The sequence below is a fragment of the Diadema antillarum genome, unplaced genomic scaffold (assembly GCF_040938485.1).
Source record: "Diadema antillarum isolate AM-2024a unplaced genomic scaffold, OU_Dant_1.0 seq00001373_RagTag, whole genome shotgun sequence".
Classification (NCBI taxonomy): Eukaryota; Metazoa; Echinodermata; class Echinoidea; order Diadematoida; family Diadematidae; genus Diadema; species Diadema antillarum.
The window spans coordinates 435,238-454,095 of NW_027272134.1; the positions used below are offsets into that span (position 1 = coordinate 435,238).

Consider the following 18,858-nt stretch of genomic DNA (forward strand, 5'->3'; position numbering starts at 1 on the left):
ACAGTGTTTTATGTTAGGTGTGTTTTGTTTCAAGTTGCTTTCCCAAAACAAATAGTACATTAATTATCCCCACCAATGATAGCAAGTTGAAGATTCACTGGGTTGGGAGCGATGCAGTTCACATCGCCCACATGCTTCGAGTCACCCCGTCATCAAGACAGCCCAGATCGCACTGTACACCTTGTTATCTCCTAGCAGCCGAGGAAGAGCTCTGGCAATGGGGCGCCTGCGTGGGATGACCCCCGAGTGCTAAAGGACACGCATTCACGGCGCATACTTTTCTTCCTCCACCCCATCACAAACACGCTGGCTGCAGTGGAGTGGCTCTCTGCCGCTAACCAACTTGCGCTGCCACTGCTACTGCTACTGTTACTGCTACTGCTACTGTTACTGCTACTGCTACTGTTACTGCTACTGCTGACTACAGGCATTGAAAGCTTGCACGGGGAAAGTACTCTTGTCTTCAATGACTGACTGCATGTATTTGTAGGTAATCAAAGTTGCAAAGGACTTATACCATGGATCAATTGGGTGGGCGACATTATTATTTTTATATGTACATCATTGCTTTATTGATCACCAATTAAAGTAAATCATCATCTACTAATTCTTAGTAGTTTATAAGAGTACAATTAACATTGTACAATTTAATGTCAATACGCATTATACATATTATCTTTAAATCATAAAGCAATCATTCTGTTGACAAGTGTTTTTCTGTTTTTTTAAATCTATTAATTTTTTATTCCTGTCACAAAGATAGTTATCTTCGTGTCAATTCGTGTTTCTGAGCCAAGTCTGTGACACAGATGATGATTTTACACAGCACAATTGGGCATTACAGGTATACATGGCTTGTCAGTACTGAGGCCATAGCAATCAGCTTGAGATTTTTCCCAGGTAAGCATAGTCTGCATACACAGACCATTGATGGAAAACAATGAAAAACTGGAAGCAGTAGATTTATCAATGTGCTCGATATACCTGTAGTGTACTCTCTGATATTTGGTACAAGCAACAGTACTTCCATTATGAAGAAATATCCTCTCCCTGTCTCCTATAGATGCACTATATTTCTATAGCTGGTACATCAGAATAGAGCCTAGAGGCAAGATCTGTTCCTGTACATGTTCAGTTTTGTTCGTTGGTGGCTGTTCTGTGTTGTTGTTGTTTTTTAAGTCACTTCTCCATATAAACATCTCCCTCAAAGCTTCTTGCCAAATGATTATCACTGTGTGGTTCTGGACGTATGATTGAGTATCTTCACAATGAAGAATTCAAACAACGGTATGCGGTATGAGATTATCATTAACCTTCCGTTACATTCGATCATCAATAGACATTCATGCTCTTTAGGCATCCTCAATGCCACCACATGATGCAGATCTCACTCCTCTCTCTGAGGGACTTTCAAAACGGAAAGTGCCCCCTGCTTAATGAGTGTGCCAGGACAAGCATAAATGTCAGCTGCCATAACATCTTCATTTGGCTTGCTGCCAGGGGGCATTGCCCTCCAGACAAATTTCCATTCACATGATTGTTTTTTGCACGCAACCATTCTTTCCTTAGGCACTGTTTTGTTTCGTTTTGTTTCGTTTTTTTGTGGACGATGACGGATGTGATTGGGTGGGTCGCCACAAGGTGTGAAGCTGCAGAGGCAACGGGTCTGAGGTATGCGAGACTAGGCCGTGGATCCAGAGTTGGAGCACGCCAGTGGGTATGCTATGAGATGTAGAGGATGACATGCATTGAGCAGTGGAAGAAACAGCGATGACCCATAGGAGTGATATGAGATGAGAAACTATACTGATGGTACAAGCATTGCCTCAGCTACATCCCTCTGATATCAAATATTATTCTCTTTCTCAAATATTCATTTCTGCTAATGCGCATGTTCCAGGTTTATTCAACACTCCTACTGAATGAAAATATTCCAGCACATGCACCCTAATATTCCTCTCAAATGTCTAATAAAAATAAAAAATAAAAAAACCCCACTTTGACTGGTATTTCAGTCAAAACACATGACTAGTCAGAGGCATCTTTGTCACGTTTGCCCACTACAAAGTGGACAATGGCTGCTACAAGATACTCTTTGATTTTGAAGCAAGACACTTTATGACTTGTAAAAATGAGTGAGCTCCAGTTTTAATCATAGATCCTGAACAAACACAAGAGCAGTTTTTGTAAAGGGAGGGATATGCTACTTAACACTCATCATCAAACATTGATCCTTGGAAAATCAAACCACTGCCCATAAGTGAACAGGATTTGGTATGCACTGACAAGAACACACATAATCTGATTAATTAAATTCATTTTACATGGAACTTCCATGAAAGGAGAAAAAAAAAATGGAGGTGTTTTTTGTGTGTTTTTTTAAAGATGCATGTGGTTAAAGGGATGGTACAGTATTGGTGGAGATGAGAATCGGGTGTTTAACTTTTTGCGAGATACCAAGAAAACACTTATGATATAGTACAGAGCATACCATTTTCAGAGGAATTCAAAATTTATTCGATGAAAATCGGGTGTGGAATAACTGAAACATCCAAAAACAAAGTAAAACAAAGCGATCGTAAAAAAGTGTGGGTCCCACACTTTATCAGAATCGCTCTTTTTTGGATATCTCAGCCATTTCAAAACCAATTTTCGTCAAATAAACATTGAATTCCTCATAGAATTACATGCTTTTTCATATTTTATGAGAGGTTTCTCATTATCTCACCGAAAAAATGTTAGAAACCTGAAATTAGGTCTCAACCAGAACTGTACAATCCCTTTAACTTTGTTTACTTACCACTGATGTTTCCTGGCAAAAGTCTATAATAGAATATATTTTCAAAGAGACTTCACAGCCAATAAATTTGGTTCACCAATTTTTTCAAAGCATCTAACGAGTATCATCTTTCGCAACGCCAATAGAGTTGACTGTCTGTGACAAGAGGGGTGGGGGCATGAGGGATATACATTGTAGGGGGATGGGGAGGGGGTGGAAATGGGTCATGAGGGTGGGAGGATACCAAGAGTGGAGAGAAGAAAGGAACAGAAGCAGGAGCAGGAGCTAAGCTGTGGCGGAATGTTCTTGCCAGCGACCATGCCCTTTCGTTGGTCCTGCCACGCGAGATGGGCCGATTTATGCTGCTCATCAGCCAGACCCGTTTAAGGTTCTTGGTTGACAGACTCGCTCACAGCCTTCAGAGTAGTGGAGGAGCCCTGCGTGCGTTGGCGAGAGCAGCTCGTAGGTGTGTGTATCGGCACAGCCGCAAGCAACGATGGAATCAGCCATGTCATGCACAGCTAGAGCAGGGTGAAAGGGATACCCTTCACAACATAAATGGGTTACCTATAATTAGAACCGCAGAGGTGCGTGTCTTTTTTTTTTTTTTAAGGGGATCCATCTAGCCAAGGGAGACATACAACGGTCTGTCATTTTCTACCCAGTGGCTTGTCTGAGGCAAACTCACCCCCTTGCAAGCCCATCCAATCCAATAATCATCATGAGAGGGCAAACTACACAAGACGTTGATATTCCACGAGCAAATTTCCTCCCTGCTACAAAATGGGAAATCACATCATCCCTTCAGGTTCCTCTTGCTCTCTTTTGACAATGAAGGTGTTGCTAGAAGAACTAGAAATGTCGCTTTGGCGACTGGTATGCCTCCGCCATAATGCATGATTTTCCCAATAGGTCTAGATAGTACATGTGGACACTGTGTGATTACATTTTCACAAAATTGGCAAAATATTGGAATGACAAGTTTGTCACAAATGTGTTGAATGTTCACCTTCCTTGACGTAGGTTTAATTGGATGAATAGGAGAGCATGTATCTAGGGATTTAAGGACTTTAACTTGACTTTGACCCATTCATACATTTAGGCATTGAGTAATTTTCAAGGTACAGGTGTGGAGAAAAAGTGCAATTTCTGAATTGAATAGTAAATTGTTACCATTTTCAACTGGCCCTTGACCCTAAAATTCATAAGATAATTACTTTCAGGTAGAACATGCATAATATGTACTAAGTTTCAAGGTAACTTGAGCCACTTCCGAGATATGGAGGAAAAAGTTAGTTCAGCACTTTCACTTGATCTTTGACCTTTCCAGAGAATTTCTATTAGGTTACACACGCATACACCAAGTGTAAAAAAATAACCCTGCTGGCATTGCATAAATATGAGGGTAATAGTAAAATTTTGAAGTCTTGCACTTGACCTTTGACCCCTGACCTTTGACCCCATGAACCCTACATTCTCTAATCACTTCCAGTCAGTACATGTATATACTATGTTCCATGAAGATACCTTGAACAATTTTCCAAGGTACGGAGAAAAAAAAGAAGTTTTAATATTTTTATTTGACCTTTTGACCTTTGACCTCATGACCCAAACTTTCACCAGAGAATCTTAATTGGGTAATACATGTATACACTAAGTTTCAAGAAAATCTCTTCAGGCATTCAATAGATATGGTGGAAATAGTGAAATTTTATGTATTTGACCCTGACCTTTTGACCTTTGACCTGTGACCTCATGACCCAAACTTTCATCAGAGAATCTTAATTGGGTAAAACATGTATACACTAAGTTTCAAGAAAATATCTTCAGGCATTCAATAGATATGGTGGAAATAGTGAAATTTTATGTATTTGACCTTGACCTTTTGACCTTTGACCTTGAGCATGTGCACCCAAAAGTTGATAGGCACAACTTCACCCCCTAATACACATACATGCCAAGTTTCATTAGGATACCTCAACAGGTTTCGATAGTTACCTTGTCCACAAAATTCATTACGGACGGACGGAAGGACGGACGGACGGAAGGACGGACGGACGGACGGACGGACGGAAGGACGGACGGAAGGACGGACGGACGGACGGACAACCCGAAAACATAATGCCTCCGGCACCACTTCATGGCGGAGGCATAATAAAAAATGACAGTTGAAGTTCCTCTCTTTAGCATGTACCATCCTGATACTGACCATGACTGAGTAGAGATGTCACCATATGACTCAGATTGTAATGACTACTTAATATCTTGTATTTTTAGACTGTCAATTTTCAATGAGCAATGATCTACTTCCAAGATATCAGAGTACCTCTGACACTTATTCAATTCATTAAAAAAAAAACAGACACACACAGTTCAGCTCTATAAAATCTCCCAACATTCTGCATCCTTGAGCAAATTAACATCATTTCCGGGAGAGAGATACAACGTATACAATAGTTTTATGAATCTCTTAATAAAAAACAATATTTAATGTGATCAATTCAATGTGGGGCAGAGCCTTTGCACTCTGCATTAAAATCTGCTACCCACAATACCTGCAAGCTGCATAACTTACTGTAGTCTAGTTTAATTTGTCTTGTGCCTCAACTGCTTAAAAGCATGGAGCTCTAATACATTCAGCCACACAGTCTATTTGATTTGTAAACAATCTTAGCACAACCCCCAGAGAGGACTCAATACTCAAACACAGTTTGTAAAGCACAATAACCTGTATACATTGGAGGGTAATTGCATCATTGCCATTACAGACATTTACGTAAAGTGGCTTTTGGTTTCTTATCTGTTCAATTGAGGTTAGGTTGCATGCCATTCAACACTCGGCAGCCCATGGAATGACCGGATCCTGATTAATGTTTTACAGTACTCAACTTTTAAAAAAAAATTAAAAAAAATTGTTCCATCTGTTCTTTGTAAGCAATTTGCATTGACAAAGTTTCCCATTATCAACATACTTGTACTTTTCACTGACTGGACATGCAAAGTACAGTTCTGAGATTTGAAAGTAGCTACAGCTGGTTCTTTAATAAACAAGTACACATGAAAAATGTTAGTGCCATGCATAGAGATTAAGGACTACAACAAACACTTGATACAACAAAGAAGTTTCTTTCCTTTAAATACTTGATACACATGTACCACTATTACTCAGACTATTCGACTGTTGCTTGAACTTGGCTGAGGTTTCTTGCTACATTGTAAAACAAAAAGGGTGTAGGTTGTAAAAGCTCCATAAAAGGGCAAGATTTACAAGGGAATTATTGTTCTGGTAAACAAGACTACATGACATAGAATCTTCAGGGTAGAGAAAGGTTATAGCTCAGGCTACATTCTACAGCACGCTCCATGTAAGCTGATGCCACTCTGTATTTTGAATTCCTTTCTAGACTCCCGGCTGAACACACGCACTTGACCATGACCGGAGGAAGGGGGACAGTGCCTTGGACGGTAAACTAGACGCGATGCAAACAACTGCAATTCGCCATTTTGCCTTGATGGTGGTAATGTTGATTCACATATATTTCTTTTTCAGTGAGAGCAGACATCACACAAGATATCCATGTGAAAGTAACAAATCTATTTGGTGACATCTGGTTACGGTTGTGAAGATTGGGCCTACTGAAGAAGACTAGTCAACACCTCCTGCCTGGTAAATAAGATTAGTCTTGTCTCGCCAGAGAATGCATACATGTACATGCACCCCTTCCCTCTCACTGCATCTCCCTGGTATTGATGCAAAGCGCTGTGGTATCCAAGCTGCAAGGTATCATAAGGATGCTACAGGACACTACTGTATCTGGGTCTGGCTATATTGTTTTAGATATTACTTCTCATAAAAATAATAATAATAATAATAATGAAGAAATAACTAACAAAATAAATAAATAGATACACACACACACACACCTGTATAAATATGTTAAAAATAACTAAAGAAAAATTAATAAAGAAAGAAATTTTCATAGAAAATACATTGCAATGATCCTACAACATTCTAAAATTCAACACTGAATAACATGCATCAAAGCAGACTTTAGCTGTGATGCCCAAATTCTTTTACATTGACTTGAATGAAAGCAACATGTCTCCGCAGGCCTTAAAGGAGAAGTCCGGACGATTTTGAAAAAAATTAACCAAAATCTACATAAATAAAGGACCATAATGACTAAGTTTCATTGAAAAAGACCCTCCCAACTCGCCACAATCGATTTTTTAGCATCACTAATTTTGAATCGTAACCGTTCGATTTCTGTACGCCGGCGAGAAAGATCACGTGACAGCGTGACGTTTCATCCTCACATTGCTTTTTGCTTGGAGCGTCAGCTGGCTCGGGGGAGCCCTGCTTGAGCAACGGTGATACGGGCCAAGCAAGCGGTAGTAGCGTACCGCTCAACAGTCTCTGACCACACAGCGGATGCACGCGGCATGATCTATTGCTTCATTAAAAAAATGCCGATGTGTCAAGTGTTAGGGTGTTGTCAATACTTCAACTTTACTAGTAAGTCTTCAAATTGAAGAAATATTTCGATTTTAAATTGATATCTATCCACGATACTACCTTTACATGATCCTGAATGCTACAACACGCAGCCCGATTACGCTGTGTGTATTGGGCTGCTGGTCGTAGTTACCGGCGCGGCGCGGCGGCGGTACCAAGCTGGCGCTGGCGTTTCTTCCTCGGTTCAAGTTACATGTATACTGTCGTATTTTATCACCGTCAGACACACTTTTCAACAGTCTCGGACAACAAAAGAGGCAATAATTCTGACATTGACAGACTGATTTCAGATTGTTCACACTCAGAAGTCGAAAAAACGATCGCGGATTGTGATAGCACTTGGCAGCAGCAGACGTAAATGTATGCCTGCACAGCCCGACAACAGCTAATGCATTGTAAGTGATGGGGTGGACACTAATAAGTACGGCAGTATTATAATACATACATATTTCAATTTAAACGAAAATGTTATAGCATTGCAACTATTTTACATTAATCTTTGAAGATTTTATATAGATATATAACGAAGATTATTTGAATAAAGGAATACAGCGTTTGGCAACAGCACTCCTAAATCGGTGTACGGTCTCCTGCAGTAGCGCCGACAAGGCACACATGCAGATACCGCCCGCATTCAGCAGTGCAATGGGAGATCCATGCGTAGCTGGGCTTCGCTCGCGGTGCTCTCAGCTGAGGAAACTGCGCCCGATACGTCACGCGCAATGCATCCTGGGACAGATAGTACGAAGGGCAGCTCGCGACGGATTCGAACATGAAGAATTACCTTATTTTTAAAAAAAATCATAGTAAATGTATCTGATGGTCTTTTCTCGTCGGGAAAAGGGTAATAGGTTCATGAAATATTGTTCTTTACACACGAAACGGCTGATAATCGTCCGGACTTCCCCTTTAAATATTTTTTACCATAAGGTGATATAAAAGATCACAACAATACAAACCATGTTTTTAACCCATTTGACAACAAAAGGAATATTGACTTTTTATCTATTCTTTTGTTTTGTTTTTTTTTTTACTGTTTTTTGGTTGCTTTGTTTTGTTTTACTTTATTTATCTATTTTTATTGTTTTATTTTTCTTTTTTGCTCTTGAGTCGGACCAAGGGTCACACTATATCTATCATCCAAGACTGGGAGATATTCACACTGGGTTGGGACTACCGATGATTTCCCTCAGCAATTGCACTGCGCACGACTTTTAGTGTTCAGCTGGCAACATTGTACTTCCATTTTGCCAAGATGTAAGGTTATCTATTTAATTTGTGGAACTTAGACAACAGATGTTATACAGACAATATCACCAGGACACGACAAAAGAGGACATTGGAGTCAGACAGGTTCCTCCTGAATTTCCGGCAACATTTACCAGTAATGTTAAGTCTTCTGTTCAAACAGTACTCATTAAATCCTTCCTGCATATTAACTTTGGGTAACTAGTATTCTGAGTTTTAAATCACTTTTTCCAGCACAGTTGACTCAAAACTGCAGATGCAAATGTTGACACTGATTTCTCATTAGACTGCCCCGACATGTGATTCCGTCAATTTTACTCCTCTGAAGGAAGAAAGATAAACAAGACTATTAGCAATTATGTTCTCACCAGTTAACGACGATCATTTTATCTCGCTCTACACTTGCAGCCTCGTTACATCTCCCACTGATGTATTATTCCTTTCTGCTATAGGCCGTAGCAGTGTCAAACGCCGCAAAAGACAACAGGTCTGGAGTAATTTCTGTGTACCAAGTTTACACAGGGGCTCCCAAACAGGCTTCATACACTTGATAACACAAGTGGAGAGTGAACCTGGCTCACCATTTTGTGGTAAAACCGACTAGACACCATGCAAACATTAGCTCTTCCACACCAAGGACTGAGTGTGCAAAACAATAAATATGCCATCCCTGAAATGTGTCTGAAATCTACAGGCTTTTGTCAAGTTTGCTTGCTCTAGAAACACCTGTTGAATAAAAATGCCATGCACAAACACACACACACACACACACACACACAAACACACACACACACACACACACACACACACACACACACACACACACACACAAATTAAAATTCCCTGAACTGGTATGAACCCGAACTAGTATGAATATTTCACATGTTCTTCTTGTTCACTGACATCAATCCAGACAGTGTAAAGCACCATATTCCAAATATCATTTTTCTGAATGCTATCATTTTTCTGAATGCACATTTGAGAGAAGTTTGACAGTGGAAACACATACAAATGTTTTGCTTTCATTACATATCAGCATGCATGCCTACACATATATATGCAAACATTTCAAAAGCAGGTATGAACAAACATGAATACCATTCATGCACGATCGACTACAAATACCTCAGATTCCTGAGCAAACATTCCTTTCAATGTCACCCCCTTGACAGGGATTGTTCACTCACACCTCCACACATTGTGGGCTACATACAGCAGAAGTGGGTAAGGTGTACGAGTCCCTTCCTCCTCCCTTACTACAAACATGATGTAGCCTACTTCCTATCCAATCTCAAATCATCATTCAATCACATGCCAATTCCAACTTCTGTATTACCAGCTGTCACATGTGCAGTGCATCATTTCAAAATCAATACAAAGATTGCTTTTTATGTATAAAGTACAGTGTAATTGCCAGAAGTTAACAGTATGTGCGGCAGAGTGTCACATTTCAGCACACACTCCTTGAAATAAGCCTTACTCACTGTGTCTTCATGAAAGTTGGACATAAACGACCAATGCGCCTATTGAGGCTATTGAGGCCTATTGAGGTTTCTGTAGGAAGAGCTATCAGGTATTACATACTGATACAAAGCAGATGTCTTTTGTGAACACATTTAGGTGATCTTACAGCAGATGTACTGTACCAACATTTCATTCACAGACAAGAATCCATAACTTTTTAATGGTTTGATAAAAAGAGAAACAAGAAGACAGTACCTTTTTAGAGAATTATCAACAAAATCTACATTATATCCACAAAAACAGAGACTGCATAATAAGTTTATGCTTTGTCCTATGACGAAATAGAGTTGTTAATTGCAACTTTAATAGTATGACTGCCCTTACACCACTCACAAAAAGGGAATACCATACTAAAATATCCACCAAATTTTGGAGTTCAAATAAAAGCAACTTATATTCTCCCTCTACTCCACTCCCATCTGATAGACAGGACCCTTGTGTGGTAGCAGTTTTTGTTCCTGTTAATTGACTTTGCCCGTCATGTGCAATTGGAAATGCAATCTGGGCTTAAACACAATAATGTATACTATGCTTAGCAAGGAATGATTTGTGGCTTGGGAATTATCCTGCATTTTGTACACTGTGATACCAGCAAAAGGATGAAAAATGTGAAAATCCTTTCCTTACTTTTGTTTTGTTAACATGATTCATATAATCACTAGCAGACTACCAATAGCCATCGAAAATAAAGCAATGCTAGTATTGTCTAAAACATTAGCTGAAGTAAGTATAGCATCAAAGATTTTCCCAATTTTTTCCACCTCAAGTTCATACAGAACTCCTACTGATACATTTTTCCGCCTTCTCTACTACAATGACCGTTATCTGATCACTAGTTCAAGAAGCGTAGAGAGATCCAAAGTCCACATTCACCACTAGCCCCTTGAACTTGAGATCTTATCATTGCCTTGCTACATGTAGGTCTCCTTGGAGCACCAGGCTGATAGTGTTTTTCCATTCACAAAATGATCTCCACTTCGTCTGGCAGGAAGTCAAATTAGGACAGAATGGTGACCCTTGAACTCTGTACTCCCCTGGATGAGTAGCGTGCACTCCTGTTGGCGCGCACGTGTTTCGACACGACTACTGTACTACTACGAAGGTTAGACTAATGGTATGACTGGTTGTGTTACAGTGGATCAGCCACAACTTCTCATTTGCTCTCCTTCCTCATTATGATTCTTACAAGTCACATTTACAGCTCACTTGTGGTCCACTGAACTATGTTCAACAACATACCGGTAACATTACAGCCAATAATGTGATTTTCATATAGACACAATGCCAACTTTTCCAGGCTAACCAAGAACCCAACTTTTTGATCTCAAGATTCTCTACCAGTGCAAGGTAAGATGCTGGAAGGTAAAATGGCTATAATGTTACACTCAGACAGCTTGGCTACCATAATCATGAGCACCACTGTTAACCATTTATGTGCCCATGCATTTCGCATCACTTGCCAAGCCTTTTCATCAGCATTCACTTTATAGGCCTACTTCTAAACTTAACCTTGTTGTAAAGTTAGCAAGCACACTCAGGTGTAGCAATGTGCCTCAGTCCAACAGGAACGTAATGGTGACACAATAAAGACTGTTTGGGGATAAGGTACAGTGTAATCTCTATTCAATGATAATTACAGCTTCCAGGTATCTGTGCCAGTTGTTGGAGAAAGCACTCCGGTGTGCGAGCCAAGCGGTAAATGAAGTACAAAAAGGGTTAATTAGCTACATATCAGAAGCCCCACTTGGAAGGACACCGCTGGGTCTGTACTGATAACGTAGCCTAGACAGATTTGTGACACAGATATCACAATGATCAATGCTTTATATTGCTTGTGCAACATTCACACATTTGACAAGATTATGACAAGATGCAGGCATTGAGGCTATTTGTATTTTGCAGTACGCAGGAGAATGAAAATTTGGTGTTTTCAGCCTCATGCCGGCATATGCATAATTAGCTTGAGATGAAATTTGCCACATGTGATTTTGATATCACATTCAACCCTCACACACAATATGATGAGACTGGTTTTCTAGTTGGTGGGGTGGGGGATGAGGGTTCTAGAAGCACTGCTTCCAATGGAGAGCACTTCTTAATATTAATTTTCCTTCCTCCAATGTCTTGTTTATCACAAATGCAGTGAAATGGGAAATCTACAGATCATCACTTCAACCCTGTGATTAATACAAAATCAAGATAATTCAGACAAAACAATTGAAAGATTTTTAAAATACATCTAGAACATGTTTTTAACATGAATTTGGTGGTTTTGATTCAGAGGATGGTAGCAAACAAAAGAGGAAAGATATGACACATGCCTACAGCTTTCAACATGATGTCAACATCTCGCAGTCCACAATGCGTTGATTTTCGGTTTCCTTAACAATACATACATGATATGAGCTGCATCAGCCTGCTTTACACTCTCTCCAGATAATGTCATTATCCAGCGGCAGTGGGAAGGATGTCACAAATTAGAGGTCAAGTCCACTGTAGGTCAGCGCCGGAGTGACCAGGGAAGTTGAGATTGAACCATCGTGATCAGAGTGTCCATGTTTACGACAACGCAAGACCCATCCTGCCTAGCCATCCCACACAGGCAGCATTTTGGCTATAACTGCTTTATTGTCTGTACATGAACTGCATTTTCTCTGATGATTACCTCCCCCAAGGGAGGAGGTTGTGTTTTTGTTACCGTTGGTTTGTTTGTTTGTCCATGTGCAAAATAACTCAAAAAATTGTGAACGGATTTGGACGAAACTTGCTGTAAAGGTTTAGAATGACACAAGGAACATATGATTAGATTTTGGTAGTGATCCGGAAATTTTTTATGGATTTTATGAAGGATTTTCGATATTTTGGCAGGTAGGGTCAATGAACTTTGTAGTTCAAGCTGCACATTTTTGGAGGTTTTCTTTATACGTGCACTAAAATGCGTGCTCTAGTTTCTGCGAGGGCGAGGCGGACTGCGCAGCTAAGGGTTGATCTATACTACAGTACTAGTATTGGAAATTCTCGGCATGCACACGTATGGGTGGAAATCACTGATCTCTATGGAAGAACAATTTTGATCATTGATGGAAATTAGCTTCTTGGCAGAGGTCTGCGCTCTCAGAGTGCTTCTCTAGTTTCAAATGTCTCCTGTGCAAATTACAGCAGGGCCTGGTAAGAGATATCTTCCCAAAAGACATAAAGAGCTATCGGCACTTCAGAGATTAATTTATCCCAGTGTTGCTTTCAGAAAACGGATTGAGACCCCTTTAGTAATCAAGCAGTGATCAGGCTTTCAGCAAAGCTGAGAAATTTAATAATAATGAAAAAAAAAAATGCATTCTGGCTCTCTGAATACCTGTATAACATGAGGGCTGAAAAATAATACAAGGTCATATCTTTGTTGCCGTGTAACTTCCACTTTACATAACATATTATGAATATAACTTTCTGGCAATTTCAGGCAGATTTTTGAAATGTACTTCATTGTTTTTGTCGTTGTTTTTCAAAACAAAAAAAATTAGTAACAACCAAGTCAAGACACAAGTATAAAAATAGAATTTGAGACAAAAGACTCTTGTTACTGGACCAAGACAGCTTAGAACAGAAGTGAAGAGAATGCCATAGTGGCCCATGTTATAATGCCTCTCGTACATCAAAACTGCTGCACCTTTCTTGGTACCTAATTTCACCACAACTTTTTGAATAGTTTGCAGCATTTGCATGATTCATGCCTAGCTTCATTACAAATATCATTTTCTTTTCTGTGTCTCTCTCCCTTGGACATATTCTCTTTTCATTACAGTAAGGAATTATTTTTCCTACAGGTGTCACAGAATATCACTACACTGGATACCTGAAAAGTCACACTGCAACACTCACCTTTCATTGGTTCCGAGAGGGGGCATGGCATTGGAGCCATGGGCCTTTTCCTCCAGGAGCACGGATGACGCCCAGTCGACAGACTGAATCTTTGGAAGGTCATTGCTCTTCTTGTTTCCCTTTTTTGAGGACGATGACCCTTTCCCACTGCTCGTCGCTGATCCCTTGCCACCTGTTGTCGCCGACCCCTTGCCATTGGTCTGGTTGGACTGCTTGCCCTTCTTTCCCGACTTAGCATTGGTAGAGGGTGCCTTGATGGATGTCTGATTGTCTAGCACATTACCGTTTGCTATCGACGCATTGGTGGTTGTTGACAGGTTTGTCGACTTACGGATTGCATTGTCCAGGGGAGGGGGTGAGGACTGGAGGGTTTGCTGTTTCGTCGGGACACAGGCTTCCTGAACGGGCTGGGGCTTTGCACAGACTACGCTTTCTTGGACAGGGATAGGAACGCTCTCGTCCACAGTTTGCAGATCATCCACAATGTGTTCATTTGATACATTCAGCGAGGACCCAGAGGATGCGTTCGTGTCCATACTGCACTCCAACATGAACTCATCAACTACATTTGCTATGGTGTCCTCAACTGGTCTGTCTCTTTCTATATTGTCATTTTCGTTATTCATTGTTTCTCTCGTTTCCTCCTCAGCGTGATTCAATTTTTCTAAAACCTTCTCGATGGTTTCAATGTCCGGGGTGCAGGGATTCGTGCAGGAGTTGCTTTCGTCACACTCACATTTCTTATCATCCTTCTGCGCAAGATTTCTTGCTGCTGTCTCCTGTTCAGCTTCCTGCCTCAGTCTGTCCTCGATGGCCTGCGTCCCCTTGCCGACATTCTCCACAACCATCGCCTCCCTATCCTCCTGCTCTGCCTTCATCTTCGCCCGCTTCATGTTGTTCCGTGTATAGAGGTAGTAGCCGGCCAGGCCCGCTGCTGTTAGCGCGGTGCCGCAAGCGACCGCCTTGGCGTAGCGCAGCTGAGCCATGTTGGCGGTGGACTTTCTTGACTTGCAGCACAATCTCTCCAGAGCGCTGGCTCACAAACCAAATATCAGCTTCCCCGTCGATGTCTCATTAATATCGCACAACTCATAAAAATTGTGCGGGGTACCGCATGTGATGCTGAAGCGTGTTAAATCACAAATCTGTTCCCAACTATCACATTGATGCATGTAACACAAGGAGGACAGCTGGGTTGAGTCGGGTGCCACCTCCGGCTATCACAATGGCTGTTTGCTCTGTAGTAGGAATCGGTGTGTGGGGTCACCAGCACGCAGTGTAAATTTACAGGGTCAAACTTCAGGCTTTCATCAGAGCTGCTCAGAATAGCAGACCATTGTTCAAACGGTGGGCTGTGTCTGATGTAATCCCCTTCTGTAGATGATGGTAGATGAGGTTCCTATAAAAGGAGTGGAAAATACATGGAAAATATTATGCAAGTCCTATGTGCGTCTGCATCAGAGCCAGTAATGCAAATTTGTGTTCAACACAAGCAAATCTCATGCAATTAACATATTTGCAAAAGTGTTTATCAAATGCCTGATATTTGAGTCAATTAAATCAATATTCTGCATAAAACTAATGCAGTGAAGAGTCACAATGCACTCTTGAGCAAGTTTGTTATAGTAACGTCTTTATTTCTTATTCAAGAAACAAGTGGAAAACCAATCTAGATCAACATTATATCATTTCAAAATTTATCTTTGGGTTTTTTTTAATGGATTCAGGTCAATATGTTCTGATGAGATATTTATCATACAATAAAGTGGTACCTTGCTTATATCAACAATGGATTAATTAAAGATGACAAAATTTGTAAAGCAGCATGCAAACATTATCAATTTACGATAAAAACTAGAAATGTCGCTACAGCGACTGGTTATACCCCCGTCAAACAACATTTCATAAGCTTTGGTCAAAACAACATTTGATAAGCTTAGGTCAAAAAACTGAGGAAGTAGTTAAATCCGCAAGATCTTTCCTTGATCTTCTGCCATTAATATGCCGTTACCATGGCAACGTACTTTCGGGTACTGTCGAAAAATGCGTCTTGCACATCTACAACCAAAGGCACACGTCTGTACCAAGTTTCATGGAAATTGGGCAAAAACTGAGGAAGTAGTTTGCAACACAAAATTTTCCATCATTTTGGCTCATAATATGTGAGCTGTTACCATGGCAACATACTTATGTCACTGTCAAGAAATGTGTCATGCTGACCTACATCCTAAGACAAACATTCAATATGAATTCCATGAGAATTGGAAGAACACTGATGAAGCAGTTTTGCCATGAAGCATTTTGCCCTATATTTTACCAATAACATGCCGTTACCATGGCAACGCACTTTTTGCCACTGCGGAAATATGTGTCTTGCACATTAACATATTCAGATGAACATCTGTACCTAATTTCATAAAAATTGATCAAAAACTGTGGGAGGAGTTCGCGACGCAAGATTTGTACCCATTTTTGCCCATAATATGCCGTTACCATGGCAACGTACTTTTGGGTACTGTCAAAAAATACGTCTTGCACATCTACAACCCAAGGCACACATCTGTGCCAAGTTTTATGGGAATCGGTTGAAAACTGAGGAAGTAGTTCGCGACGCAAGATTTGTACCCATTTTTGCCCATAATATGCCGTTACCATGGCAACGTACTTTTGGGTACTGTCAAAAAATACGTCTTGCACATCTACAACCCAAGGCACACATCTGTGCCAAGTTTTATGGGAATCGGTTGAAAACTGAGGAAGTAGTTCGCGACGCAAGATTTGCAACGGACCGACCGCCCGACCCGCCCGACCGCCCGACCGACCGCCCGACCGACCGTCCGCTGATTCCTATATACCCCCTTCAAACTTCGTTTGGCGGGGGTATAAAAAAGCAATACCAACATCTTTGGACAAACAAAGAAATGTATCAAATATCCTGTCTATGTACGGGGCATGGTACAGTATATAAAGTTCTATAAAATTCATCTCAAGAGATGCAGAGAGAGTGAGACAGAAACCATGTCTACTACAGTGAAAGGAGGTGAGGGATGTAATGCCACAGGTATTACAGATGAAAACAATGGAACGGCATGCCGATTACAACCTGACCCAAGAAGAAGAGGGAAACGCATGATGCCACAATGTACAACTATTGCAAAGTCTGCCTCTCCTATTGACCTCTGCCCATATTCTTAAAGGCCACCAGAGCGTGCCTGCTAAACACGAGGTAGGAGCACTGAATGGATAAATGCAGAGCGCAGGAGATCGCGCGGGCCAACAAATCAATACGGATCTATGCAGGGGACCCTGGCAGCACCACGGGGGAATTGTTCCAGTTTGAAGAAAATGGCGCTGAAGGACAGCAGTGATGACCGAGACTGTCATTGAGGACTACAAGAGCCCTGCTGGTTTAGGACCTCTCAATTCAGCTCATTTACGGGAGTCTGGTAGAAGAAATACAGCTTCATATTGTTGCACAACTATTTTGGGCGGAGGCAGGCTTTAGGAATGAACTCTTTGATATAAAATCAAACATTCTGAAGCAAATGTGAATGAAGGAAGTTCAGGATGCAGGACAACAACCGATATCATATGAAGAATTTACAAAAACTCATAGAACAATTTGAGATCCCCGTCACACATAGAAGATACCACACAGATGATATCCTCAAGCCAGCAAAAGTGGCGGATCCAGGGAGGACCGCACCGGGCGCACGCCGCCCCCCTCCCCCCTCCCCCCCCCCCCCCCCCCCCCAAATCGAGAAGCTGCTTACCAGTCAGTTTCAACATTTTCAGCAGTGCTCCATTACCCAGACTGCACTTATAAAGAAATAGGTCACCTTCCACTATTGGTAACAAACATAAAATACTTATCATTGAGTAATTATGAATATACATGGTACAGGCAAAATACATGAGGCACATGGGTATCCTATTTGTTCTATTACACGGTCAGGCACCTACAGTTGTAACTGTCCTTAAGAAGTTAGTACCCTGTACATCTTTTTGGGGCATACAACCATTAACACCTGTGAATATAAGTTGGACTAAGCCTCTCTACCAAACAGAAGATGGAATAAAGGACAGAGGTAGATAACTATCTTTGCTACCATACTGTACGCAATGATATTAGATATTGGGAGCTGATTATCTGGACGAGAGCAAACAAGTGTGCCCATGTAATCTAATCCTCTTTACCACTGAGAAGCAGGGCTGTTTGCCTCTCTTCTGAATCATCTACTGTACAGTCACACACACACACATACACACACACACACACATACATACACAAATGCACACATATCATGAACTATTCACATAGGCCATCAAATGGGGACCTGTCCAACTACTGGAGATTGGGCATCTAACCATATGAACTAAACAAATCTAATGTGAATACCCACAGAATGATATTAACTTGAAAAAAAAAATACACCTGTACAGATGGACTCAATTTAAAGGCATTTTTAATAATTAGTGGCCTGTAACAGACACCTGGTTTGTGATAGGCTACAACTGTACATAACAGAGCATGTCCATGGTCAGTCAGCTGGATGTACACTGTATATACAAAAAGAGTTGAAAAATAAAATTGTATTTGCTCACTTGTTTATTTATCTAAAAACAAAGTTTATATTATTATAACTGTATCCATGTTTTGTTGAAGCTTATGTGATTCAAATTTCCTTAAAATATTATGTACGATGTACTCATGTCAGCGTTATGCATACTGCTTTGTATTACTTTATATGGAAATAAAATAATTTGAATGTGAAATTTGAATTTATCATTTAAATAGAGCTTGTTTGAAGGCATTTGAAAGTCAGTATATGAATAAACAACCACAAATAATACACTAACACACACATACAGAAAAGGACTTTACCTCCCAACATTAAACAGGTCACATGATTAT

General features: G+C 40.6%; 1 protein-coding gene across 1 annotated transcript in view; it reads right to left on the reverse strand.

Moving 5' to 3' along the window:
- The window catches only part of LOC139708804 (uncharacterized), a 50,029-nt gene that overhangs the window by 14,694 nt on the left and 16,477 nt on the right, over nt 1-18,858 (reverse strand). Inside the window, exon 2 of the mRNA XM_071620755.1 lies at nt 13,944-15,342. Within this exon, the coding sequence (XP_071476856.1) occupies nt 13,944-14,929 (986 nt within the window). The 5' untranslated portion in view covers nt 14,930-15,342. The remainder of the gene's footprint in view (nt 1-13,943; nt 15,343-18,858) is intronic.